The 27,283-nt window shown below is 41.4% G+C and overlaps 1 protein-coding gene across 9 annotated transcripts in view; it reads right to left on the bottom strand.

Annotated features, from left to right (window-relative positions):
• Positions 1–975: 975 nt before the first annotated feature.
• SERGEF (secretion regulating guanine nucleotide exchange factor) overlaps positions 976–27,283 on the bottom strand; it is a 276,912-nt gene continuing 250,604 nt past the window's right edge. For 5 of the 9 annotated variants that reach the window (XM_059722612.1, XM_059722611.1, XM_014602179.3 and 2 more), the window contains one exon: positions 976–13,745. In XM_059722612.1, the coding sequence (XP_059578595.1) occupies positions 13,558–13,745 (188 nt within the window). In that variant the 3' untranslated portion in view covers positions 976–13,557. The remainder of the gene's footprint in view (positions 13,746–27,283) is intronic. The other 4 variants (XM_019477119.2, XM_019477122.2, XR_009460009.1 and 1 more) reach the window with 3 other exon arrangements.

The following is a 27,283-nucleotide window of genomic DNA, read 5'->3' as shown; positions in this document are numbered from 1 at the left end:
CGCTGCATATAATCCAGGTGACTAAGTCTGAAGATGTCATGTCTCACAGTAGCACCTCATCAGCCTGGTGTTACTTCTGACATTAGGTGACAACACCCTTAAATAGTATTAAGATGACAATAGGTGGGCATTAAATAGCACTGGTGGGCCATATGCTGCATGATATTGATACACAGGATGAAAGGTAGGTGCACCAGGTAGTTTCTTTAACGGTGCACCATGCTAGTACGCGCTTACCTTGGCTACATGGTGGATCCACTGGCTCTTACGAAATGGGTTAGGCATTTAGTCGATGCTGAAATGTGCCAACGATCGAAGATTTTGCTTTTCTCAGGATATTTTTGAGCCATAGGAACCCTGCAGGAGTTTGAGCAAACGAGCACAGTAGGATGAAACTTTGCATGGGCACCTATTATAAGCTGAAAGCAATACTAAGACGCACTATAGGGAGGTCTCAGTCTGGCTGACTGCATGGAAAAAAAATCCTGTTGAAGAAGAATATGGCTGCCTCTGCATGTAGCTATTCTACCTTTTCCTCCTTCCTTTAAAACTAAAATGCCGAGCTTGATTTGAAAAGCACAGGAAAGAAGCTCAAGTATTGATTGTATTCTTTACATGCAGATCTTTGCAAAGAAAGTCCTGTCATTGCTAAATATATGCCAACAGAGGCAGTCAGAGTGACTTGACAAGGAGAGATGGAGATGAACATTGATGGCTAATAAGCATCTGTGTGGAACTGTGCAGGCATGGAAGATCTCCTCATTTGGACAAAGTAAACTCGCTCCATGCAGGTTTTATGGATGATTCTACATGGTTTTGGAGTTGTACTAGAGATGCAGGCTTTTTCTACGGCCAAAATGTAAAAAACTGTAGAAGATTTTTTTTTGTTTTTGTTTCATAGCATGAATTGCATGAAGTAAACAAAAAAACTGCAATTGTATGATTAACTTTAAGGAAAAACAGCAAAGTTATATATTTTCTTTCAAAGTTCTTTACTTTTACATACATTGTTGTAGCCAAAATGTAAAACATTATAAAACTGTACATTTCTTTGCTATGGATTGCTTCTTTTTTGTATACAAGATACAGAGTAATGGTTTTAAAAAGTGCAATCGGGCAGTCATCGGTCATATTGACCACGCCTTCATAACTCATCACACTGACATGGAAATCAAGAACTTTTAATCCAACTAGAATTGTGTAAATTTAAGAAACTCCTTTTTTCCTGTCTGTTTTTGTTGGCATGCTTGTGACACACAGGACCTTTCTTTGGACCTGACAGTAACAGCTGGTTTAGATTTAATTTCCAGCTCTGGTTATGTTGTATTTTATTGATGTATAGATCCAACGTGAAGACCCTTCATAACAAATTGTTCATATTAAGTAATCAGTATGAATTTTAAACAAAAAGGTGTTATTTTAAAACTGGGACTTATAGTACAAAAAATCAGGAGAATATTCAAATATAAACTTGTCTCAAAGTTTAAGAAACAAGATGACAGCATTGTATGCAATTTAGTACTTCTGAGTAAAATGCATGCAAAATGTTATGCAAAACAATTCTAGCATGAAATAAATTTTGTATCATGGTTTCAGTGCCTGCTGTAGAGTGTATAGCAGAATTCCTTTCTGAAGTCGATCAGGAGCTTCAGAGACCTGCTTCTGAAATCTTGAATAAATACAGTGTTCGCAACAGAAATGTAAGAGAGAAGGTTGGTATTGGTTTGGTTCTAAAATGCTAATGTTGGTCAACTGATTTTGAATGAAGCCTGCAAACACTTGATACAAACAATGTCTGACGCATTCACAGCGCTAATAAATTTAAGAAGGGAAAGTAACAAGCCTAGAATCATTTAGGTATCTTTTCACCTCTTTCGCTGCTTCCCATAATAAAAGTTTCCTTTTTAGTTGATAAAAATGAATTCAGTTTTCCTTACTTTTTTGGATGTGTCAACTTATTCTTCACTGAGCCACAGCAATCCACTTGCTCTGAAACTTGAAATGCAATCCAAAGCCAACCTACTGTATGTGCCTGAATTATGTCTTAGCTGCCAGACATAAAGGGCAGCAGCTGGAATTCAGACATGCAATGACTCTGAGCTTCATTTCAATTTTACAGGCATAACATCTATGGATCATTTGTCAGGGCCACTCTAATAGCGTGGACATTTCTGGTAAAGTACTTCAAGGGTTTCTCTTTGCCGTCGTATCAGACCGTTTAACAGACACGGCAGTATTCCAGCCAGAAAGCAAGGCATCCAGGACTGCTGATGAAAATGAAAAAAGAAATAAAAGCGGAGAGGTCCTGAGGACTTATGAATAAAAAAAAGGAAGCTACTACAATGGCTATTGTAATTATTACATAAACAGACACATGCACATGCACGTACCCACATACACCCAATGCCCTTGTTTCCTCAATAACTCTTCTCTCCCTGAAAAGGAAACATAGGATGCTGCCATAAGAGCTATGCTTTAGGAAGAAAATAAGGTTTAAGACTGACACCTGAATCAAGTCACAAAGCTTCTTTTGATTTTAGCATTATGTACTCAGTTCTACTTCAGTTGGTCTCCCTCACTCCCAGAGTAATTTTCCAGCTCTTTTTATGCCACTGTGGTGTCCATTGATAATATGCAATTTCTTATCTCTGGAATGCAAGCTAATCATGGGTCCAACCTTGCAGAACATAACTTTTTTTTCCAGAAATAGATTTTTTTGCTATACTTTTATATTAATTTAATAACAGTATTCAGAGACCTAGTATGTAGTCTACTCACACCTCCTTATTACCATAAAATAATTAATACTGATTAACAATTGAATCCAAGAAATACCACACAGGTGGCTCCCTTTCCCCTAATGCTCAGTTCAGATAAGAGCCTTCCCTTTAATTAACAGCTTGAGTACCTAAGCCCTGAGGTCATTGTCACTCCGTCCTACTTCTCCCAGTACCACATTTACTAGGCTAATATTGGGTCTTTCACTTTTCTATGCCTCTTGGCTTATTTTTCTCTCTGCTCTGCAGTCACTGTGCTTGTTGGATGGCTTTCACTAAACCTTCTGAAATAGAGCTGCGTTTCCTACTCAGTGTCCTTCAGGAGACACTTTGAAGTGCAAGATTTTCAGTGATTTCACAGTTCCTTTTGTGACAGACTGTGGTAATGACAGGCCTTGATCTCTCCCTGAGCAGCTCTGACAGCATAGCAGTCAGAAGCTGGGAGTTTCGAGATTTCCAGAAGCACCTATCTAAGTAAGCAGCAAAAACACCCAGCACAGAATCTCAGGGAAGGTGAAGGTGACAGGGTTATACCATTTATAGATATTACATATACTCCTATACATACACATACACACACACAAACACACATGTGTGCGTATGTGTGTGTGCATGTGTGCACACTTATGAAATAGGGAAACAGAAAGTCTGGTTTATATGTGTAGGTTGTGCTCCATTAAACACAATTACAGCATTTATGAATTAAAATGTACCTTCTTCATAGTAGGCATGTATCAATAAAAAACCCAGATACACGGGCCATGATTTTGATGTCACGCTATTTGCAGATTGCTGCAAATCCACTGAAGTTATGTCTGATTGGACACGTCTACACAACACACTACTGTGCAGTCGTTACTGCACATTTATTTAGTACTTGTATTAGCAAGTACTAAAATGCGCAGGAACCGAAGTTACTGTGCAGTAGTGCCGGCAAACAAGGTGACGCTACTGCACATTAGCCTAAAAATACTGCGCAGTATTGTATTAGCATTGTCCATGCTGTGACACAATACTGATAGTGTGCAGTCAACGTCTTGTGCAGACGTGCCCATTTTATATCAGTTAAGATAGCTCAGAATCAAGCTTATTATTTTCATTGTACTCTTGACCCTCTAAGAATCCTTCTGTGCTGCTGGAAATGAACATTTACATCTTAGCTTTATTACATGAAGGTCTGTCTATCTGATCCCCATCACTGTAGTATGTCAGAGGCCTGCAGAATTACTGTAATTTTTATAAAAACAGTACTGTGACTTAAGAGAAGATCAATCAAGAACACTGAAAGAATCCTTGTATGTGCAAAGATACTGCTCATATCTTCTAAAAATTCATAGAAATTGCATTATTTTCCATGGACCCACATGGCACTAGATAAATGACATACAGATTCTAAAACTGCTATTTTAGATGGCAAAGAATTGGGAAGTGGTTTCCATTCTTCCACTTTAAAAAGAAATCTAGCTAATGACCCTGTGATAACAGACAAGTGTAATGGTCATTAATCTGGACAAAATGATTTTTCACAGAAATTGCCTTCTTTAAAGTTTCAGAGCCCAAAAGAAAATATATCACTGAAACAAATGGCTACTGGAACAAATGAGCAGACTAAAATGCCAAAGGAGAAAGAGCAGAGATAAAGCAGGGAAGCTGAGCTCAGCTGAGCACTGAAACACATATGAGGAAGGTACCTTGAGGCAAAAAAGAATGGCTGTTCTATTTTCCCGCATAGCAATGACTCTCCTCAGCTTTAAAGCAAAGCAGCAAATCATTTCATTTCTCCATAAATACTGCAGAGATAGCCTTGTGTCCAGTCTTGCACACTGCAAGAACTCTGAATGCCTAAATTTATGCAGATTGCCTTTGAATCTCTGTTACTTAAGATAACAAAAAATCATATATCTTTTCATCCTCTTATACTAGTCTTTCAGTTTTTCTTTATCCAAAGAACTAGATGCAGCATTTGTTCTGAATGCGAGTGCTCTTAATGATCATATGTTAAAAACAAATTCAATTAACTGTTTGCAACTTAAACAAGGTTAAAAATATATCAAAAAGCATGCATCACTCCTCTTTACTCCTCCTGCGGTAAGTTTACACAAACATCTTGAAATTATAGGAGGGAATATCATGAAGCCAATAGGGCTGTGCGAAGCTTCGGTCACTGATTCGATTCGGCGGAGATCTGGCCTGATCTGGTGGCTGAATCTCTGAATTGAATCAGGAGACCCTTTAATCTCTCTGAATCGAATCGGAACCCTCCAAAGCGATTCAGAAAGATTCGGCAATTCAGATATAGATGCAGTTTTAAATGTTTTTTCTACATACCTCAAAATACCAGGCAGCTTGTGAATGCTGCGATGTTGGGGCAAATGGAGCGTCCCACAGGAGTGCAGGGGGCTCCCCAGCGCACTCGGCAACAGACCCAGAAATGGACCAGAAGCAGTTCTGGTCCACTTTTGGGTCTGCCGGGGAGCACGTCAGGGGGCCCCCCACGTCCCCCCAGCCCGGTGACTGGTGCCTCCTGGATCTAGGGGGCACCTGGGGTCCCCCTGTGGCCGACTGCCGAGCTGGGGGGGTGCGAGGGAGCCCCCCTGTGCACTCTCCAGTGGACCCAGAAGTGGACCATAAGTACTTTCGGTCCACTTCCGGGTTTGCTGCTGAGCACGCAGGGGGCCTCCCGCACTCCTGTGGGATGCTCCATCCACCCCAGCATCGTAGCATTCACAAGCCACACCTGGTACCTTGAGGTATGTAGAAAAAACATTTAAAGCTGTGTCTATGGCTGAATTGCTGATTCTCTGAATCAGCATCGAATCTTCAGATTCAGATTTGGCCAGATTGAATCAGGGACTGTGATCTGAATCAACAAATCAAAACACTGTCCCTGATTTGGACTGAATCTGAAACCAAATCAAATAGGGCCCATTGCGCACACCCCTAGAATCCAACATTTTCAGTAATAAGCTCCTGGGCCTCTATTTGTGTACCTGATCTGTACAGGCCACATTTTCAGCTCCCCTTTCCTCCCCCAATCCTCTAATGGTGGGCACTGTGCCCAAGGCAATGCAGGATCCCAGTATGTCTATGGTTACGATCCTGTTTCAGAACAAAGCTTATAAACATGACCTTACCTTTTGAGTATTTTATTAAACCCATAGTAGCTTCATGTGGCATTAAGCATGTGCCTAGGTACTTTCCTGAACTGTTTTTCTTTATTTGTTTGTTTTTTGAATAATGGAAAAAAGGAAAGTGTGGCCACTTGACTAGAGCATTGGCCTGGGACATAGAAGAACTGATATTCATTGCCATCCCTGCCACAGGCCTGCTGAATGACCTTAGGGAAATCACTTCAATGTTCTGTGCCTTTCCCCATCTGTAAAAATAAAGATCACGATGCACTCTTATGATAAAGAAACAGAAACTTATATTATTATTGTTGTTATTTCTTCTCCGTATCCTCCCACCAATTATGGCTCAGCTATGGTTAAGAAACCCTCTCCTTACTGATTACTATAACTAGCAATTGTCATGTCATTTGTAGGTTGCAGAATGTGACACCCTTTAAGGAATTCCTTCCCTCTTCATTTCAAAGCAGGAGATTGCTATTATGTAAAATTATTATGCACCCACATAGATGTCACGGCAGGCAGAGGGTGTTCATCATGGATCAGTGAATTCTTAACTGAGCTAGTTTAGGTGCCCCTGGGTGTTAAATTAGGAGCAAAAATACTGAAGCCAAGTCATTTGTCATTAGCAGCACAGTGTATGAAATTTACAGAATAAAATGTCTGAGAGACCATAAAAAATTCTCAAGGATACAAGCAAAATTTTTGACATTCCTATGACTAAGGTTTTCCAGGTGCAGAGAATGACATTTTTGTAAGTACTTAAGAGAATCAGGCCCACAATTTCTAATGAAAGTACATAGGGCCTTTGTACACACCACAAAATTGGCCTTTAAAGTGGCTTAAACGCCCCTTTTCACCGCTTTAATGATATTCTGTACTGTGCATACAGAAATATTGCTGTTTACAGTGTCAGCAGCGTATTGCGCTTTAATGGCACTGCTGTTTACACTCTCAGGAGCGTATTGCGCTTTAAATGACTTTGGGACGTAGCAAAATAAAACACCCCCGAGGTGTTTTAGTTTGCTACCTAACAAACTGCAACAGCGGCAGAGGGAAGCACCTGGCCCTGTGCAGCTCAGGGGCTTTGCAGGCAGCCTGGCAGCAGCCCGTGCAACCAGGCTCCACTGAAGGAAAAAAAAAGTGGCAAGCCTGATCTTTTTTTTTCCTCCCTGGAGCCTGCCTGCCTGCCTGAGCTGCACAGGGGCCCAGTACTTCCTTCTGTGGCTGCGGGGCGGGGGGGCAGTGCTTCCCTCCATGGCTGTGGTGCCCCCAGAACTGCCTGGGCCAGGTGCCACCTGGCGGGTGCCACTGCCACAGAGGGAAGTACCAGCCCCTCCCACTGTGCAGCTCAGAGACTGCTCTGCCTGCTGGCAGCTTGCCCCATACCCCCACACCAAGAGGCAGGTAAGAATTGGTCCTGACCCTTGTGTACACGCCACAGGGGTTTACTTCGGTTTAATTCTCCCTAAATTAAAGTGGTGCTTTTAAAAACCCACTGCTTCAATTTAGGGACAATTAAACCAAAGTAAGCCCCCGTGGCATGTACAAGCAGCCATAGAGTTTATCTTCCCAAATCCCTTTGGCATTTATGAAAATGCTTCCTGCAATTCTTTTTTTTTTTTTTTGCATCTGAATGAAGAGAAGAGAACACAGGCAGAGCAGTTTGGAATTAAAGGCAAAAGTTGAAAACACTGAGAACAGTTTCTCACAATCTGATTTTCACGATCTGATTTTCCTATGAATAATAGTTACAATAATTCACCAGTGTGACTCTCAGAAATTCAGATGCTTGTATGGAATGATAAAAAATATTGGACAATTACGTAAAATTGAGGGACCAGACTAACATGTAACGCATCTCTTCAACATGCCAGACCACTGCTGTCCTAAGTGACTATGCTGTATCCATGACCCCCCAATAATATACCCTATGGCACCTTTCTGCCCTCATTTATTCCAAAAGCTTGCTAAGAACTTTTTTCCAACTACTCAGTTGGTCTAATAAAAGGTATCACATATAGTCAAAGAACCTTGCCTGTTCATTTATTCCTGTACTCTAAGCTGTTCCTTCTCCCCGTGAAAATCCTTTTGATTTCTTTCCTGATTAGGTATATTCAATTAGTGGATAAGCATCTATTTTGAAATCGATAGAATTTAATAGAATCCACTGACTCCAATGACTGTTCAATTAAGTAACAGCTGCACGGTGATGGCTTTTAAAACATGAAAGAGTTAAGCTCTAAGGCTGCTACTAATGGCTAACACCATTTGTTGCATTTCCAAACTCAGCTTCAAGAACCAGGATTTCAAACACATTCCATAACATAAAAATCAATCACATTTTTCCTGCAACACCATAGTTTCCCCGTGCTCTGCCATTTTGCTGAGTGACCTTACCTCTCTCTTCCCAGGTACATAGAAACTGCCAGGTAATTCCAGATGGCAAGAACCATAGACACATCAACATTACTGAAAACATATGAATACTAAGAATACTAAAGGGAAGTGTCAGTGTTGGGTGGGTGAGTAAAATGGAGAAGAGAATAACTGGGTCTTTTGCTGGGTTGGGAAATGGCTGTGCTAGCTGAAATAAGAGAACATTTTAAATTTCTTCAAACACACAAACCGAAACAGTTGCAGAACAAGAAAGAATGAAGGACACCAAAACAGCTAACCATATCAATGATACCTAAATAGATCCCCAAGGAATGACAAGACCTCAGAAATAATGAATATATTCTTTCTTCCTTCTTTCCGACAAACCTAAAACAGGTTAGAAAAATCTTTAGCTTCCCAGAAAGCTTATGACTAGTGCACAGGGAGTTTGCACAAATAATAATGGGATGCAGACAATATATGACTTTCAGACAACCAAAGCACATAAAATAGATTCTATTTTTTCAAAGAGCCTGAAGCCCTCTGGGCTGCATGTCACCTCTGAACCTGCTTTTCCATTGAAAGTTATTTTCTAGGCTCCACCTTTATTCAGCATGAAAGCCAGGCATGTCATCAGGTTTGCTTGTCTTCAGATAATGAAAAAAAGTCTGCTTATTATAACCCAATGCACTCATGTTTGCTTACCTTTTTAGTGTTCTATTACAGCCTTGCTATTTGCATTTGAATGTGGATGTAGGATTCTTATGTAAAAGGCCTTCTTTGTTTAGTAAGGAAGACCTGCATAATAATGTTACTTTTTACAGGTAGGGCTGTTCCAGAAGAATTAATGTAGCACCTTGGCTCCTGGTTCTACTATGCTCATGGACAGACAGAAATCAGAAATTTGTTTCATATCTCGCTGAAGACGACCAATAAAAGTCTTTCTGCTCTCTTGAAAGCAGCAAGAAAGGGGGTTTCTGACAGAGGTTGGGATTTTTCCTGCATTCTCCCTTTCCTATAAACTGTCCTTTCAGCTGAAAGCCTCTCCACACAAAAGGTATCAGCTGACTAAAGGTTTTATTCTGCAAAACACAGAATGCTGGCAAACTAAAAACAAATCAAGATACTACGGTATTTATTGTTAAATGAAAAATCAAAAACTTGCTATTGATATTCTATACTGTGCATACTGAAATATGGTTATTAATTATTTGTACTACAGTTGCAACTTGATATCTTGTATAGCATTGTATAGCACAGTGGAGTTCCAAACCAAGTCCCTGCTCTGAGGAGGTTACAGTCTACATGGATAAAACAAACATGGCAAGAAAGAAAGTGTTGCTCTCCCCCTTTTAAAGGTGAGAAACTGAAACCAAGAAGGAGTCTGGGGCAGACTCAGGAGCTGACCCAGTCCACTACCATAACCACAAGACCATCATTCTCCTTAAGAAATAAAGTCTATGTTAGAAGACATTTTTCCCCGATCCTTCCATCTCCCTATGTGTTTTCAATTTCATATTGCTGAAAAATTGGAAAGCATTTAGCTTAAGAAATCACAGGCATTTCTGATACGGAATTCGCATGACTCTCCTTAATTGAATTGCAACACCAATATGCATAAATCAAAATGCTTGTAAAGAGACAATCTGGAACTCTTTGAGTTTTGGAGGATGCATACCAGCTAACCAGCTTTCCTCCCAGCAAAATTACCCTGAAAGGTCAACTTAACAGAGCAAAACAACAAGTTTGATGGGTTTGTAGAAAAAGAAGGGGAAAGAATAGAAGGAAACATTAGCACAGGAGCTGCTAGAAGGCAAAAGAAACCTTCAACTTGTGTAGGAGATTAGGGTCTAAAACAGGGCTGTCAAACTCATCTGGCCCTATAGGCTGGATGGGTAGTGTAAGGCTGGTTCACATTAGACTCATGGACCCAACCCACTGCCTGCATTCCTGATCCAGCACAGCTTGCATCTACACGGCTGGTCCAGGACACCAGCCTGAGTCAGTGCCATGTGCAATACAGCCTGGCACTGGTCTGACTGCAGCCCAGAACCCAGCCCAAGTGAGTGCCACAGGCAGCACAGCCTGAGACCAGCCCTAGCATGTTCCATGGGCAGCACAGCCTGGGACCCAGCCCCAGAACGCTGTGCATGGCACATGTCCCAGGTACTGTGCACAGGGATGGTCTGGCTCAGCAAAAGGGGCATCACTAGCAGCTGGATTACGGGTCTCTGTGGGCCAGATCTGGCCTGCAAGCCATATGTTTGACATCCTTGGTCTAGAAGTTACCAGGAACAGAGCCAATGAATGACAAGCTGGGGAGCTAGGAAGAAATGCAGGACCTAATAGACTGGATGGTATATTACCATAAATACATATACCTAACCTATGGTGGTGGGGGGGAGGGGTCAATGTTTCAGCGCGTCAGTTCTGTCCTTTTTTTTTTTTTTTTTTTTTGCTTTATTGGACCACTTTGGCCACATACAAGTGTTTGAATGAACCACAGGAAGTCTTGCAGTTTTGTTCTCCCAATCGAAAAACCTACCAGGAGAGCTTGGTATAAACAGCAGAGGGGTCAGGTGGGTGCCAGTGTTGCCAATGGTACACAGCCAGGGGTCTCCCAGCATCCCAGCATGCTCTCAGGCTCCCCTGGCTTCCAGAGAGCACTGAGAGCAGTGCACAGGCCAATAGTACACAGGCCAACAGTGTCTGGCTGGTGGCACTCCCCTAGGGATGTCCTGCTTACATCTCCCCTCCCTCCCACCCTGTTGTGAGGCTTTGGGAGGAGACCCAGAGTATGTCTCCTCTCTTCTCAGTTGCAGAAGTGTCAATTTCTGGGCCTGGATTTGGGTCCTGGTTCAGGTATTTAGGTCTCAAGGATGTGGGGATCTAGGGGGGTGTACATGTCAGCGTTGTGGGGGTCTGAGTGTGGGGGGTCTAGGTCTCATGGTTCTGGCAGTCTGGATCAAGTGCAGGGGACACAGATATCTCAGTACCCTTTGTCTCTCTGCAGCTCTAGTGCACAATAGCAGAGCTGGTGAAAGGGGATGGGCTTTCCTGGCCCTGGGGCAGTTAGAGGGAGGGGTCTGCTCCATGACTGGCAGGAGTAGCGGATGGAACAGTGAAGTCCAGCCTGAATGACAAAATGTCCCCCTGGAGTTGGGATGGATGTAGGGAAGTAGATGCTGAAAGACAGAGCTGTGCCTTCTATCTCAATAGTAAGTGTACACATGCACTCCTTCTCCTGGGAGAAACTCTCAGGAGCCATTTCTACTGGGCTGCAATTGGGCTAATTTTCTCCTGGAACTGACATTTTTAGTCTGAGAGAAAATGTGTTTGTGCACTTTGGGTTTCTAAACAAAAACTGAGATTCTCCCAGTAGAAACATAACACTTGCACATAGTCTTTACTATCTGTTTCTTTTAGTGGCTTTGATCAATTGATATGATCTTTATACTTTTCTGAAGTCATTCATTCAGGTGTATTTTCCATTGAAACTGGAAAAATATCAGGAACCTAGTCCCTGATGTACTATGCTATAGAAACATCCCTGAAGCCCATATTATTACCTTGTTTTAATTGGAACATTTTCCTGTTCAATTTTCAAAAAACTCATATTACATCACTTTTCAGGCATTGTAAGACTACTAGTCAACAGGCTCATTTACTTTTAGATGCTTAACTGAAGTGGGTCTCATTAGAAATGGATATTTACCATAGAGTGGCATTCCCTATATTTAGAATATGAAATACCTCAAATACTACAAGTAAATTTAACTACTGTGGGTGGTAAACATCCAATTTAATGGCCATCACTGCATTTGTGTGAAAAAAAAAGAATCTACCAAATGAGTTGTTTTAAATCCTGTTTAACACAATGAGTCAGAGACATTTTGAGATGAAATCCCCCTTCTGCCATTTCTTCCCAAAAATCATCACTAAGACTAAATTTTCTATACTGAGCACTATCTGGGAAAAAGTAATTCTGGCCTGGTTTTAAATGATCAAAGGATAATAGGCTCACTTGGAGCTCACCTGAAATTATTTTTGCATATTTAATTGGAAATCTCTAGCACCTTTTTTGTGAGCTTGTGAGAAGTTCAGAAATTTGGAAACACAGGAGCTGCCATACTGGAGCAGAGCAATGCATTATCAAACCTGTACCCTGTTTCCAGTGGCCATATCAAGGTGGGCTAACAAGCCGTGAACCTGAATGACTCCTACTTAGAGAGGTTTTCTTAAGCCCATACATTAAGGGTGGTTTATATACACCGAAGCAGAAGGAATTCTGTCCCTTCCGAAAGCTATTGGCAGTTACTGGGAGTATGCTCTTTTTGACAGAAGCTTAGAAGTGAAGCTTAACTGGCACAGAAGAAGGCCAAAGGGCCTTGACTATTTACAGAAAAAGAAAGAATGCTACCATACTTCTCCCAGTGTCAAAGAGTCTCCACGTGGCTAAGCTTTAGAAAGAATCCCTTTACATTTTGTTTTACATGAACTTGTTGACACATCTATGTTATAAATCCACAGGATTTGGGCATGCACTGCAGAAGGCAATTCAATGATAGCAGTATCATTATACTAGCATAATAGTAAGATGCAAACATTATCAATCTTAGTCAGAGGGCCACCCCACTTCCTTTTCTCCTGCAGCCTTCTAAATTAGACTTACTTTATCCTTGGAAACAGAACTTGTTGTTTTGTTCTTAGAAATATCTAAAAAATTAGGATTCATATTCACCAATGTGTGCATTTAATATGGACCTGTTTTTAGAAGCTGAGGATATTCACAGCTCCAATAGGAGACGCATGTGCTCAGCAACATATACATATACCAAAACATGTACTCTGAAACCTTAAACTACTTCCTTCAAACCCCATCCAAACTCTCCCCTATGTCAGCAAATAACACTTTTTCTAATAATAATCAGTTTTCACCTACTAAAACCATTTAAGATAACTTTGTATTTTGTTGTTATAAACATCGAAGGAAAAGTCCTTCCTGCTTCATTTATGCTGCGTCAAAGCAAAATATTTATTCATTTCACCCACAGGCAGTAAAGTCATCTCCTGTGAAAAGAATGTGTGAAATAATTTACAGTAATATATTTATGTGCATCTCTATTAAACAGCTTTCTCAGCATAATAGATCATTTTTTGACTTTAGAATGAAGGGATTTGTACCCTTTTTTCTCTCTACACCTTTAGCACTAATAACTAATTCTCACAAAACTTCTGAGGAGCCATATGCAAAGAGGTCCAAACCCATGAGGCTATGATTCCCTGTGTGTAACATCTAATGGAGTCTGACAAAGAGCCATGGAGTGTCCTGCCCCACATCCAATTAAGAACAGTTCTGCAGAACCAAAAGCTGGGATTGGCTTCGGGGCATAAATATTTGCTTCTGTACCATCTCCGCACATGCCATGTTCATTCCATCCCCATGAGAAACATTGGCTACCTAAAGAGAGAGGAAACAAGAGTTGAAATGAGTGTACTGGTCATAAACCAACATGGACAAGCAAAACGAGTTATTTTATTGAAGTGTGTGATCAAACTGTCTTTTAATTGGGTTCTAAGAAGTTCTGCCTGGCTGGGGAAGACCTTGGTGATTTCCTGGAACTTTAATGCGAGAGAAAAAGTCATGGTCAGCTTGTTCCATCCTGCTTCTTAACAAGTAAAAAGAAAGCAGGAAGTTAAAATAACATGGAAATCTGAAAGTGAAATTTAGCAAGATGGTTACTGATTATTTTTACAGGACCATAAAAGTATGCTGGACATTCAATAAGCAAAGGAAAATTCTTCCAAAAAGCTTACAATGTAGGATCCTCATTCAGTAAGCTTCTCCAAGCAGGTGGCACCTTGTTACATGCACTGAACTGCAGTGCATACAGGGATTGCAAAATGAGGGCCTTTGTAGACAAAGCAGCAGAGGAAGGAAGTAATACTTAAGTACCATCATATTTTGATTTTGATTTTCACTCTACATCTTGCTTCTTTAACTTCCTTTTCTGCTTACCCACGTTCTTGATAACTTGGCATAGTAGTTATTTATGACACTTTCCTTATCTGCCATGACATACTTGACTAATTGGCTTTATATTTCCCTGTTTTCTATTATTACTATTTATTTCTTACTTCTTACTCTTTTTGAACCAAATGAAGGTCTATGAATTATTCTTATTCTATACTACCTAAAATCACACTATGGATTTGAGCCTTTTCCTATAAATGGCTTTTCCTATAAATGGCTGGGACAAGAGAATATACCAGTATATCCCGTTTTTTCTCCTTTTCTTTCTCTCTCTCTATCATGTTTCACGCTAAACCCCTGGGAGGGCCACATACTTTTGCACCTTCACCATTTGTTTTAATGCATACAAAAAAAGGTTAAAAAAAAAGGTTTCTCTCATTCTCTTTTGCATTCCTGCAATAAAACAGAAATCTACTTTATACTGCATACCGGTTCTGTGCATACTTCAGCTACATTCTATTAGCCTGGTATTACAGTTTTCTCTTTTTTGTAAGTGCTTATTAAAATTAAAATTCTATTAAAACCAGATATATTTAAACCCCAAACTTTACTACATTATGTAAATTGGTTTTCCAGTAACCCTTAAATGAGATGACTAAGGAGACAGACAAGTTTTTGGGGTAAATCGGATATCTTTTATTAGATCAACTAAAATATTTGGAAAAATTGTTCTTTGCAAATTTTGGGGTAAAAACACTGACAACCCTGATGACTAAGAAGAAGCATTCATAATCTCAGAAGGAATAAGCATTGTCAAAGCTGAATATGTGTTTTATTAACAACCTGAGCTCTAGTACAAGTGCATATTTGGGGTCCATAAATTTTGATGCAGTGTCTGCTCTGGTGCAGAAAAATACAGAATAAACAACAAATGTATAACATACAACCATAAGCAAAGATCATCGCCTGACTGGGCAACTAAGGGGTACATAGGAATTTATTTGTGAGGATGAGGTACAGGCTATAATCCATCAACAAATGAAAATCAACTTATACAAGCTAGAAGGAGACATTACTAACTATGCCAAAATGAGGATTTTATTACAGGACACTCATAGCAAACCCCCTTCCCCCAAAATACTCACTACAACACCACAAACAACTCCCTTTAGATAACGGTGAAAAAAAATATCTCCATCCCACCAAGCAGGCTGTTTGCATTTACATTTGCATGCCATCTTTCCTTTGATATCTACTTCAGCCTGCATCTGTTTCCCCTGGTCACCTGAGAAAGGGCACCCAATGCTTGAAAGCTTGTCCAACAGCTCTCCCAATAAATGTTGGTAAAATAAAAGATATCATAAAAAAGCCTTGCCTCTTGACATTTCCTGGGCCATCAGGATTACAACAACACTCCAGCCCTAAAAAAGGTTCACGCAATATTGACACTGTATATGCCTTCACTCTCATTTCCTCCTAATGCTGGGCAATTTCCTCCTAATAGCTCTCCATAATGGTCCCTTGTTTCCTACCTAGTGGCTTCATCACACATTCACCCACACTGCCTAGAGGCTTCAGGATACTCCCCCTTTTTGTCCATCTCACATTCTCCCTCTCTCTACTTCTCCAAATTCATATCTTCCAAAAATTCAGCCCAAGTTGATCATCTCCCAGTTAATTTCTTCATATCATCCCTGACCAGAATTATGACCGGACTTGTTTGTGCCTGTTTGCCTTAGAGCCAGATTCTGAAACCCTCACTCAAATATAATATATAAATAATAAATACTCTTTGCTGTATGAAAATATAATTGATTTCAGCAAGACAGCTCATGGTTAAATGCACTACTCTTTGAGTGCATCTACACATGCAATTAGCATGTAGCAATAAACTACAGTGCAGTTTGCATTGGAGTTTATTGCTCCCGGGTGCAGTGTTTACACAAGCACCTGGGACTCCAGCATGTAAAGCAAAAGCAGAGCAGCCCTGGCTGGCAGAGGGTCTGGGGTGGGGTCAGCCTGCCAGCCCAGGGCTGCTCCACCCTGACTCAATTTGTTGTAGACGGGCTGGCAGGGGCATGAGGGTGCTAGTGTGGGGCTAGCTGGCAGGCAGCCCCCACACTGCAGCACCCTTATGCCCCAGCTAGCCCTGATCACCATTTACACATGTGTTTTGGTGCAACTAACTACTGCACTGTAGGACAGTACTTGTCCTGGACAGTACTATCCTACAGCTAAGTTAATTAATTGACTGCTCCCTAATACGGACACATGTGTAGATGGTGACGCTTTACTGGGGAGCTAATAAGTCATGTCAGTAAAGTCAGCTGCAGTAAAGTGCATGTGTAGATGCACCCAGTGTAAACCACAGTATCTGAATGTGGCCCTTACTGTATAGGTTTCAGAGCACGGATTATTTCTGGCCTTCCCTGTAGCCCAGTCCTCAGATGCGCTTAACAACTACAACAGGAGTCGCAGTTGCTCAACAACTCATAAAAACAGACTTCAGGAGCATAAAAACTGTAAATTAATGTCATTGTACACATTAAGGAAGCAAGCTGTACAGTATCAGCCAAAAACACAGTTCATATGGAAAAATGGACTTAAACCAAAGCTATCTTACTGGACTGCCAGCTGCCCAGCTTTTAATGGGTTCAGGATTAAATTTGTATGTCTAGCTCAGCCTCTCCAAATCATTTATACAGCTCCTGCAGTACAATGAATATTTAGACATTGCTTTGGACTTGCCCTGAGCTTCCTCAATAGCAACACTGAAAATCAGAAGCTACTGGACCGTCCTATGGATTAGTCCCTCTTAAGACATTCAAAATAATACTAAATGACTAAGGACACGTGTAGACGAAATGAGGGGCATGTGTGCACGACACTTTAAAGTGGGCTAAATGCTTTGGCACTGCTTTAATGGTATTGTTGTTTGCACGTGTCGGCAGCATATAGCACAGTAATGCCAGCCGCTGTAGCAAATTCGGTGGCGTAATGCGCCTTAAATGACTCGGGGCACAGCAAACTAAAACTCCTCTGAGGAGTTTTAGTTTGCTGCCCTACAGCCACGGAGCAAAGCAATCAGGCTCTGTGCAGCTCAGGGGCTCTGCAGGAAGCCCATGCATGCAGCCTGGCAGCAGCCCAGGAAGGCAAGTTCTGCTCAAGAAAAGCAGTAAGCCTGATCTTTTTTTTCCCTGGAGCCTGCCTGCCTGCCTGAGCTGCGCAGGGGCCTGGTGCTTCTCTCTGCAGCTGCAATGCCCCCCAGGACTGCCCAAGCCAGATGCCTGTGGGCAGGTGCCAGCTGGTGGGGGGGCTGCCGCTGCTGTGGAGGGAAGCACCAGCCTCCCACGCAGCCCAGGGACTGCCATGAGTGGGGCTGGGGGAGCAGGGCAGGGGGTCGGGGGCCTGTGCAAAGCTCCCCACACAGTGTGGGGCAGTGGGGGGCAACAGGATCGCCCCCCACCTGGCAGCACCCCCTGAGTCGGGGCTTTTTTTTTTTTCAAAGTTCTGGGAGCTGGGCAGGGCAGCCATTGCTAGGCTGGGAGAATGGGCTGGGGATGGACCTGGGTGATCCAGTTTACAGACACAAGAGAATCATATTGGATTAATTAATTAATTAATATGTGGGTACTCTTCCACAAGCAACTGGGCCTCTGTACTAAGAGAGGTCAGTTAAACTTGCTTGTGCCTCTATTTTGCCATCTGTAAAATGGGAAACCAAGTCACTCCACAGCTTGTACTATCAGGTAATGAATGCTGAAGTGAGTGGTATCCAGCCAATCCAAGTGAAGTGGAGGTGGCACCAAACAGTTGCATTTAAAAAGTTCTCTGACTCCTGGATGAAATTATGAGGAATGAGTTTGCAATTTTGTGTAGGTCACAAACAAATTTTAGATGCAAAGGCTGTCCCCAAACTTCTGCTGTTGTATGGCGGTCACAGTCTGGCAAAGGTTGTGACTCACAGTTATGAGTGCATTATATTGCAAGCTTACACTCTCCTCAAAGGAAATAATTATAATAAATAAGTCAATTGAAAAAAAAATAGTCAGCATGCCTCCAATTAAGGGTAACTAATTAAAGGTAGAAATGCAGATGAGAGGGAAGCATAATTAAGAATCACCAGTGCTTATTTTTTTAATTAACAATTGAAAGCCTATTGAATTTAAGATTCTGGAGAGATTAGAACAAGCAGCTTCATGTTGCTTGTGAGTTTAAATAAGAGCATTTGTTGCTCTCTTGACAGGTTTTTATGGCAAGGGAAAGATTTTAAGATAAGCATTTTTCAAACTACTGCTTTTCGTCTTTCCTTCCTCCCTATTCCACTATCCCAGTCAAAGCAAGGGTTACAAGTTTTCAAGATTTACAAGATTTCACTGACTATAGCAGTTTCCTGGAAACACTGATAGGGAGAAGAAGGATGGAGGTAACTAATTCTGACTGATCTGTTTGAAGCAGGACTTTTCTCCCTTTCCAATACACTGACAACACTTTTGCCTTTCTAGGACCACCTCTGTCTCTCAAGGATCAAGCCATTCAAACAACGTGAGAAAGTTAGGAAGATAATGATTTCTTAAGCACCAGTCTGTGATCCCCAAATTGGGAGATCATTATCCTTTAGGCTAGGGACAGAAATTACACTGGTATAAGTTACTGGAACCAGGTTCAAATCTATAACACAACTGAAGTGCAGGGCACCTATACCTGAGCACTGAGGCTGCTCTGACGTGCTGGAATCAATTAATTGAGTCTGCTCCAGCAGCCTCCTGCACTTTGTGTATCAGTGTCCCGGTGCTTCAAAATGGTGACAGGGGCGATTCAATTAAAGCTGGTCGAATGAGCTTTAGTTCAAGTGCCCCCGCTGCCATTTTTAAGCGTGGGAATGCTAACACAGGAGAGGCAGTGGCACTTTAATTAGAGCAGCCCTCAGAGCCACTAGAATTAAAGCGGTGCCTCCCCCAACCCCAGAGCACATGTAAAAGTGCCCTTGGGGCACATAAACTACTTTCAGAGTGGCTGAAACCAGTTTATATCAACCTGGATGGATGTAGTATCAGACTTAGCTGATTTAGGTTAAATCAGTTTATTGAACTTCTGTCCCAGACCCCCTCAAGATTCAAGTTAACTCATAGTCCCCCAGCATCCCAGGATGCTCTGCATGTCCCTCACAAACCTCCCCTCACAGGGTGGGCAGGCTAGCTTTGGCCCAAGCTGCTCCAGTTGAGCAGGGAGGCATGATCTAGCGCCCCCTGACTTCTGACCTGGGCCACTGTCGGCATGTGGCTACATTTTTGGAATCAATAGTGAATGCCTGTTCACTGGCTTATCATTTCAATCTAAGTATTTTAGACCAACCTGTGAAGATTGAATTAATTCAGCCTCAGGCTTTCTGACTATCTGTACTGAGCCCTAGTGATAGTGTACTGAGGTCATGCTTAACCAGCAGTTAGCTTAGTTTTCATAAGAGCTTTCTACTCTGCATTTCATTGTATGTAAAAGAATGTACAATGCATTATACAATCACTTACAAGAACCATTATTAGGCATGTTGTGAACATGCAAAAGTCAACATTCACGAGTTAGCATTAAGTAAATACAATGTAGTACACAAAATATAGCCCTTTCACCTTACAGGGTAAGAAAAGCAAGTCCTATTTATAGGGAATATAATTTTGGTGATTTAACATTTTTGCAACAATTTACTCCTGTCACACTTGTCACTTTTGCTGTGAGCTTTGTTACTACACATTCTAAGTGATTAGTCCAACACACAAATGTGATTTTTTGTATTGGGACTCCCTATTTATTTAACTGGAGGATTTTCACTCAGCTCCGGCAAAACCAAATGAGCTGAGACCATTAAGTTTTGAGCTATCTGGAATAATTCACTGCTAAATGGAATTATTAGTGAGACAGTAAATATTTAAAAAGAGATAAGAAATGGAAAAATAGGTGATTTAACATTTAGACTGATTATATAATGTCTAACTAGATTGTTTTTGAATGTCACTGAGGGGTTTAAATACATCTTCCTAAGGCTAAAGAATGTCTGACACATCTTTTATTGCCTTTATTAGTAAAAGCAAGGAGAAAAGCTGACCAAAAAAAAGATTTTTATACATAATAGGCTACTATGTATACCTGCAGCATACCTTAAGTCAACAGAAGTAGTTAACAGACAATAAAGCCTGGGGAAAAAAGTACTACAGTGGACAAGTATGAAGGAACTAATTTGTGAATGGTTATTGAAAGCAATAATTGAGAACTGGAAGGGAGAGCCAGTGAAGGAAACAAAAAAGGGATGGGATATAGGAAATGGTCAGAACAACAAGCCAAAAAGATAATATTGGCAACAGTGTTTTGAATGGGCTGGAGGGAAGGGAGTTTGATGTTGGAAAGTCAAGGGAGCAGAACCTATGATAATCAAAAGGAGAGCTGATGACTGCTTGACCATTTGGACAAGAATTTAAGTGGAGCAAACCAAAAAAAAAGTGGGGGTGCTACATCTTAGAAATGTCAGGAAGAAAGCAGCAGAATTCTTCTGTTTCAGTCTGGCATAGCCAAACACCAGAAGCATGTCTAAGGGGGGAGAAGGGGTGCAGTTTTTCCCCCCCTTGATTCATGCTCTACCCAAAGTTTAAAAATAACTGCCTGGCAGTGGCAGCAGCATTTCTATTCAGGCAGAAGCGAGGGAGTCAGTTAAGGTTCATTATAATACACCTGATTTCTTCTAAATGCTCCACTCAACATGTATTAACAACCCTCTCTCCTTTTTAATGGTCTTCAGTGGTTTCACTAATCAAGCTATCCTTTGCTCTGTGGTTCTGCTGTTTTTTAGCTTCTCCTGTTGTAACACTTATATTATAGCCCTGAAGGCTGCTTTTAATGCTAGCTAAAAACATTAACTCAGCTGTGGAAATAACTTTCAATGAGGCACTGGATATACCATCAAAATGCTGATGAAGGCTAGATTTTGTTTTATGAATCTGAAAGAGATGTTAATTTAATTTTAATGACTACAAGACTAATGAAATCTCTTTTGATTACTTTTTGCCCAATTTGTTGCGGTTTTATACATAATATATAATACAGCAAGTAAATGCACATTCTAATAAAGCTTTATTTGTTTTTGCTTCTATCTTAAACAGAATAATGTAGCCCAAGATGCCTTGCCTATTAGTAAAGTATCTCATTTCTTTTTAACTGGAGAAAAATGTGTGTTGTGGTATATGTGATGGTACACCACACCATCTGCACCCTCTTTTCAAAAGCCTCAATCCACCCATGCCAAATACATGCCCAGACATTGTTCCTGAGTAACAGGGAGGATGGCATAGTTTCCTAAACTAGGGAAAACAGGAGAGTGAAGGAAAAGACAAGAAGTTCAGTTTGTGCTGTGTTATGTTCAGGTGGATGGAGAGGCTTGCAGAAGAAGACCATCAGACAGGACAAGAGACAGAAGTGTATGCCAGGAGTTGAGAGGCAGGTTTGTGAATCTTTAGTGGGGGCACTGAAGTTCAAGTTACATGAATAGTTGAATAGTTGATGCACTTAAAGAGAGGGACACTGAAGAAGACAGAATTGAGGCAAGGGCAATGTCTTTTTCAAAAGTATTTAGTTACAAATCACCAGACCAAGGAAGTGCCTTTTACTCTGATTTCCTTTTGATATATGTATATATTTAGTTTGTTTTTTGTTTGATCCTGCCTGTTCCAAGTTCTTACTGTTAAAATCTTGAAGCTGCCAGAGCAGACCCACATGCTTTCGGGAGGAAACTCAGGTTTTATGAACGTAACAACCAACAACAAGGCTCTGTGCCATCTCCCTCAGAGATGAAACACCATTACAGTGATGTGCATTAATACAGCTACAAATTGTTTGTAACTGGATTTATAGCAACCACTGCAACATATGTTCACATCTAGTGACTTGTGCATGTGGTAGGGAGGGAGGCAAAAAATTGTTCCATCTCAGTGAGTTAAATGGAATAACCTTTTTGCATAGACTTATTACACTGCCATCTCCCCCCTCCCCTGTAAAGAATAAATATTCAAAGCATTAATGAAACCAGAGGATTCAACAGACCAGTCCAATACATATGCAGAACTTCACTTAGCATGCCAGATATAACCCACTATAACAGAGATCTGCATTTGCCCCTAAAATCCCAAATACTGAAAAATGACAAATGGGAGGCCTGTCTGCACAGAGCAGGTACAGTTTGCTTAGGTCTGAAACTTTATCACCTAAACCCAGGCAGAAATCTGACTGAATCTATTTACTTCAAACACATGAGTCTGAGGAATATGCCCTTAGATTTTATGTCTAGGAGAAAAAAAAAACACTTGTATTTAAAAAGAAAAGTGTACCGCATTGCATTGCAAGGTGCTATATAAAAAAATCACATTATTGTTCCAATATCTACAAAACCATAACTGTTTAGATAGTCCTCATATTTGAGGATTTTATGCTACAGGCAAGAAGTACTACTACAAGCAAACAGGATACGTGCAATAAACCTGCAGGTTAGTTCGGGGATTTTATTAAGAAAAAACATTGAAAAGCAGGTAAGCTGAAAATTCTTGTATCTCATCAGATTCATTTTAGTCAGTTCTTACTTTCATTCATTGTGGAATCACAATGTTTTTTGCAGTTTTGCTTTAAAGTAGATAGGTACATTTTCCTGTACATTCCTTTTCACTCTTGTTTGAAAGAATCTAAAACTAAAAAAGCAAAACACAGCCAAAACTTCAGTTTTTGCAGGTTTCTAGTTAGTAGGCACAGATTGTTTTCAGATGACCAGAGTCCATAAGATCACCAACGGAAATTATAAACAGACCACCAAGTGTTGCTTTAAACTCAGCTCAGGTTTTCCTCCTCAGCAGAGCCTGCCTGTGCGAGCTGCCAGGGCCGTGCAGCCCCTGAGCTGCAGGGGTACCCAGTCCTTCCCTCCACAGCAGCAGCACCCCCCAGGGCTGCCTGGGTGGGGTGCTAGCTGTGCGGGTGCTGCTCCAGCTCACAGGGAGCACCTGCCAGATCCAACTCTCCCCCGAGCCTGCACGGGGAGCACCTAATTTGAAAGCCAGCTTACAGATCTTTATACAGTCCAGTATTTCTCCTTTATATTATGCATATGAAGTCTCTCAGTCTACCGGGGCAATGATTTTACACCAGTGGAACTCAACTAGTTTTAATGTATTCACTTCCAGTTTGCGGTATGAAAGCAAAATTGCAAACACTGACCATGAAAAACTGTTAAGCAATTGCTAAGCGAAGATTTAAGTGTTCAGTAAGCTTTAAACTTATGGCCTGAAAATGGCTAGATGGTATGAGTCAGAGGTATCAAACTTACCAAGCTTTGTCAGGTATATGACTGGAATGGAGACAGTCCACGGCCCAAACTGGGCCTACAGACTGGCTCTGCATGCCATATCCAGCAAGCAGGGCCACTGAGTACTGCATATGGTGTACAGGCCCAGTCCAGGGTGCACCTAGATTCTTAGGTAGCACTGCACACCGAATCCAGATTACAGACTATATCTTTGACATCCCTGGTATAAGCATCATTTTAGAGTAGTTGCCATCTAGAAGGTGGACTGACTCTCAGTATATGTATGGTACCTTGCATAACATGGCCTCGAATCTTGGACAGAGTCTGCAAGCCCTACTGTAAACAAATCAATATGAATTACCTCCTTATCACAAGTTATGAGAAAAAAAGATTATCATAATGACATATATCAGTATATAGGTATTATGTGAACATGAATTAGTGCTTGGAGTGGGCTAAACGGACAATTAGACTATAATATATGTAATTTGGAATCCATCCACTTATTTTTGCAACCATCAAAGTCAATGTCTTTCCTATGCAGCCAAGGTAGGAAACGGGAGCAGGACAGAAGTAGAAAGTATCTAATCTCTCATGTTGCTCTCACTGTTGTAGTATCCAAGCTCTAATTCAGAATGCTAAGTGTCCAGTTTCTGAAGAAAAAAAAATAGCAGTAGGTAGAACATCCTGTTTACAATAATGGAATTATATATACGGTAGTGGATGAGGCATGAATCAGAAACTAGGAACAGGGATGGAATAAGGCACGTGTATATTGTATATACACAAGGAGTCCATAAATTAGCAATTCATTTAGCAATGAATGAAGAGAGAGGAACAGCATCTGGGCTAGGGACTGTAATTCAAAAGGCCCGAGCCTGATTCACTCTTTGCAGGTTAGTCTACGCTGTGCAGCTTAAACCGAATAATAGCTGGACAGACATGCTCTGTTAAGCCAGGAAATGCAGGCACATGCCTGCAATGCCTCAAGCCAGAAGCCAGGCAGCACTAGAGCATGCTGCCAGCCACTGCCAAAGGCAAGGGAGGAGAGAAGCCCTCCAAGCCTCCCTGCTGGAGCGGAGGGGGTGTGGCCAGGCACCAGCCTGTGCTAGCATACAGGAGGAAAAAGTCCTTTGTCTGAAGCAAGATACTGAACACAGCAATTTGCAAAGCATACAACCGGGAGCTACCAAAAATTTTTGCCTAAGCTAAAATACTGCCCAGTAAAACACAGCATACACAACTTAGTCTAACTTAAAATGTAAACCAGAAAGACAAGAGGTAATCTTACTAATCCTGAGGGCAGTCTCTTTACAGTCAGGCATTCAGAAAGGCTTTGTTTACATGTTCTGCTTTATAATATAAATGTAGTTCTCTGCATTATTTGGTGCAACTTCTCTTAACTAAATCATGGGTGATCATCACTGATGATTGTCAGGTCTTTGCCAACACTTTACACCTCTCAGTCTGGTTCTGCAAGTCTTAGCTCTGGGCTCAGAGATGCAGCAGGTTTTGGATCTGCATGGAGATCTGCTTGCTTCTCTCCCCTGCTCTGGGACCACTGTGCAAACCACACAGACTGCAACCAAAACCCTGGCATTGGGGGGAGAGAGGCGACAGAGGAAGTGATTAACTCCATCCCTGCCTGTTTGAAGGCAAGCCATATGGCTGGGGCTGGCAAACTGCAGCTGCAGTCCCCAGGGTTTGCCAACAGGGGGAGGGGCGGGCAGGGGGAGAGGGTCCAGATCAGGGATGGGATGGATGTGGCCAGCCAGGCCGTTCTATCCAGCCTGCAGGGCCCCTAAAAAATTTAGAAATTAATGTTTATCTGCCCCTGGCTGCCTGTCATGCGGCCCTCGATGGCTTGCCAAAACTCAGTAAGCAGCCCTCCACACAAAATAATTGCCCGCCCCTAGTCCAGATGGAGGGAGAAATTTGCCACAGGGGCCATGGCAGGCCAGCATCTGGCCACACCCTGCCCCTGTTCTGGCTAGAGAGCAGAGGGGAGGGGCCAGTTCTGCTGTAGACCAGAGAGCCCCACCCAGCCCAAGAGCATGTTGGGATGCTGCGGGAGTATGATTTATCTTAAACCAGCAAGGGGTCTGGGACAGACATTGCATAAACCGGTTTGAACCAAAGCAGTTAAGTTTGATACTACATTTAACCAGGTTTATTTCAAACCGGTTTCAGCCATTCTCAAACTGGTTTATGTGCACTGAACACCTGTTCTGTTACAGGTTTAAACCAGTTTCTAATCACTTAACCAATTTATGCGTAATGTCTGTCCCTAGTCCTGAGGTACGTATAAAAAGGCCAGCAGATGAAGAGAACAGTGGCTGGGGGGAAAAAATACTTCTCTGTTTTGTACAACCAGATACATCATATTCTGCATTCTTTATCACATAAAGGAAGTTTTGAACATCATGCAAATAATGGTGCACACTCACAAATGCAAACTTTGCAGACAGGCATCAGCAGTAGAGATATCCTCCTGTTCTGGCAGGGCATTCCCAAATCAGTATGTGCCTCGGTCACTACAGAAGTCATGGCATGCTTATTCTGAACAAGTTTTTCACATTTCTTATATGGGTTACTATTCAAGGTAATTCATGCATGGTTATTTTTCCCCCTTATTTATATATTTTCATGGATGTTAAAAGGAAACCCACTGAAAATAATTCCATTAAAAAAAAATCTGAATAGTCCTTGGTACAGTATAACCTCATAAATCCAGCATGCTCCGGACCAAGCACCTGCCAGAAATTTAAAAATTACAGATTTTTTAAAAGGAGCAGCACCCACACGTAGAGGAGTGATACAGGGTGGTAGATGGCAGTGGCATGCAAGCTTCCCCCTCTGCTGCTCTGGGACCGGCCGTCGCTATTCCCCAATGCACTGTATTTTTAAAAAGTGCTGGATTTTCGAGAATTTTGGATTTTTGATATCCAGATTTATGAGGTTATATTGTACCTGCAAAAGTTGGACCCTAAATTTATGTTTCCCTATTGAAGTCTGAATATCACTTTAATATCACCGTTAAAATGTTATCTCTGCAGGGCTTTTAAGGCTGTTGGGAAAAAGCTCTTGTCCAAGGGTTAATGGTTCACATTTTGGATTTCAGTTTGTTTTTACAAAGCTAAGGCAAACCTGGAAGCACTTATTAAGGCTACACACAGAACATAGGAGTGATGTGTAAGCTATCTTCCAGGTAGTTTCAAAAGCCTACTTCAGTTCACTCTTCACTGGAAAACACCTCTAACTTAACACAAAGCCTAACATAAGCTCAAGATTTCAATTGTGCAGAGAAAGAATTGATCTTCCTCATTGACAAAACACGAAGGTCATAGTGCACATGAAACACAACAGCTGCAGTGCCAACAGGATTACTCATTAAAAAAGAGCTTGTTTTCAATGTCTGTAATAAAAGAAATAATCTTTCAACTAGGCTCTCTGGAGCATAAGGCAAAACTCCTGACAAAGAAATTATCCACTAGGAAGATTTATCTCAAGATTCTGCAGATGACTCAATAGCACGTGGTCCATTGATCCATAAACTGGTTTAAGTCATCAAAAACTGGTTTAAACCTGTAACAGAACAGAAGCTCAGTGCACAGAAACCAGTTACAAAATGGCTGAAACTGGTTTAAGATAAACCTGGTTGAATGTAGTATCAGATTTAACTGATTTGGGTCAG

This window comes from Alligator mississippiensis, chromosome 2 (genome assembly GCF_030867095.1).
Source record: "Alligator mississippiensis isolate rAllMis1 chromosome 2, rAllMis1, whole genome shotgun sequence".
Lineage (NCBI taxonomy): Eukaryota > Metazoa > Chordata > Crocodylia > Alligatoridae > Alligator > Alligator mississippiensis.
Note: the sequence above shows the minus strand (reverse complement) of the source record. Positions and strands in the feature narration are given on the sequence as shown.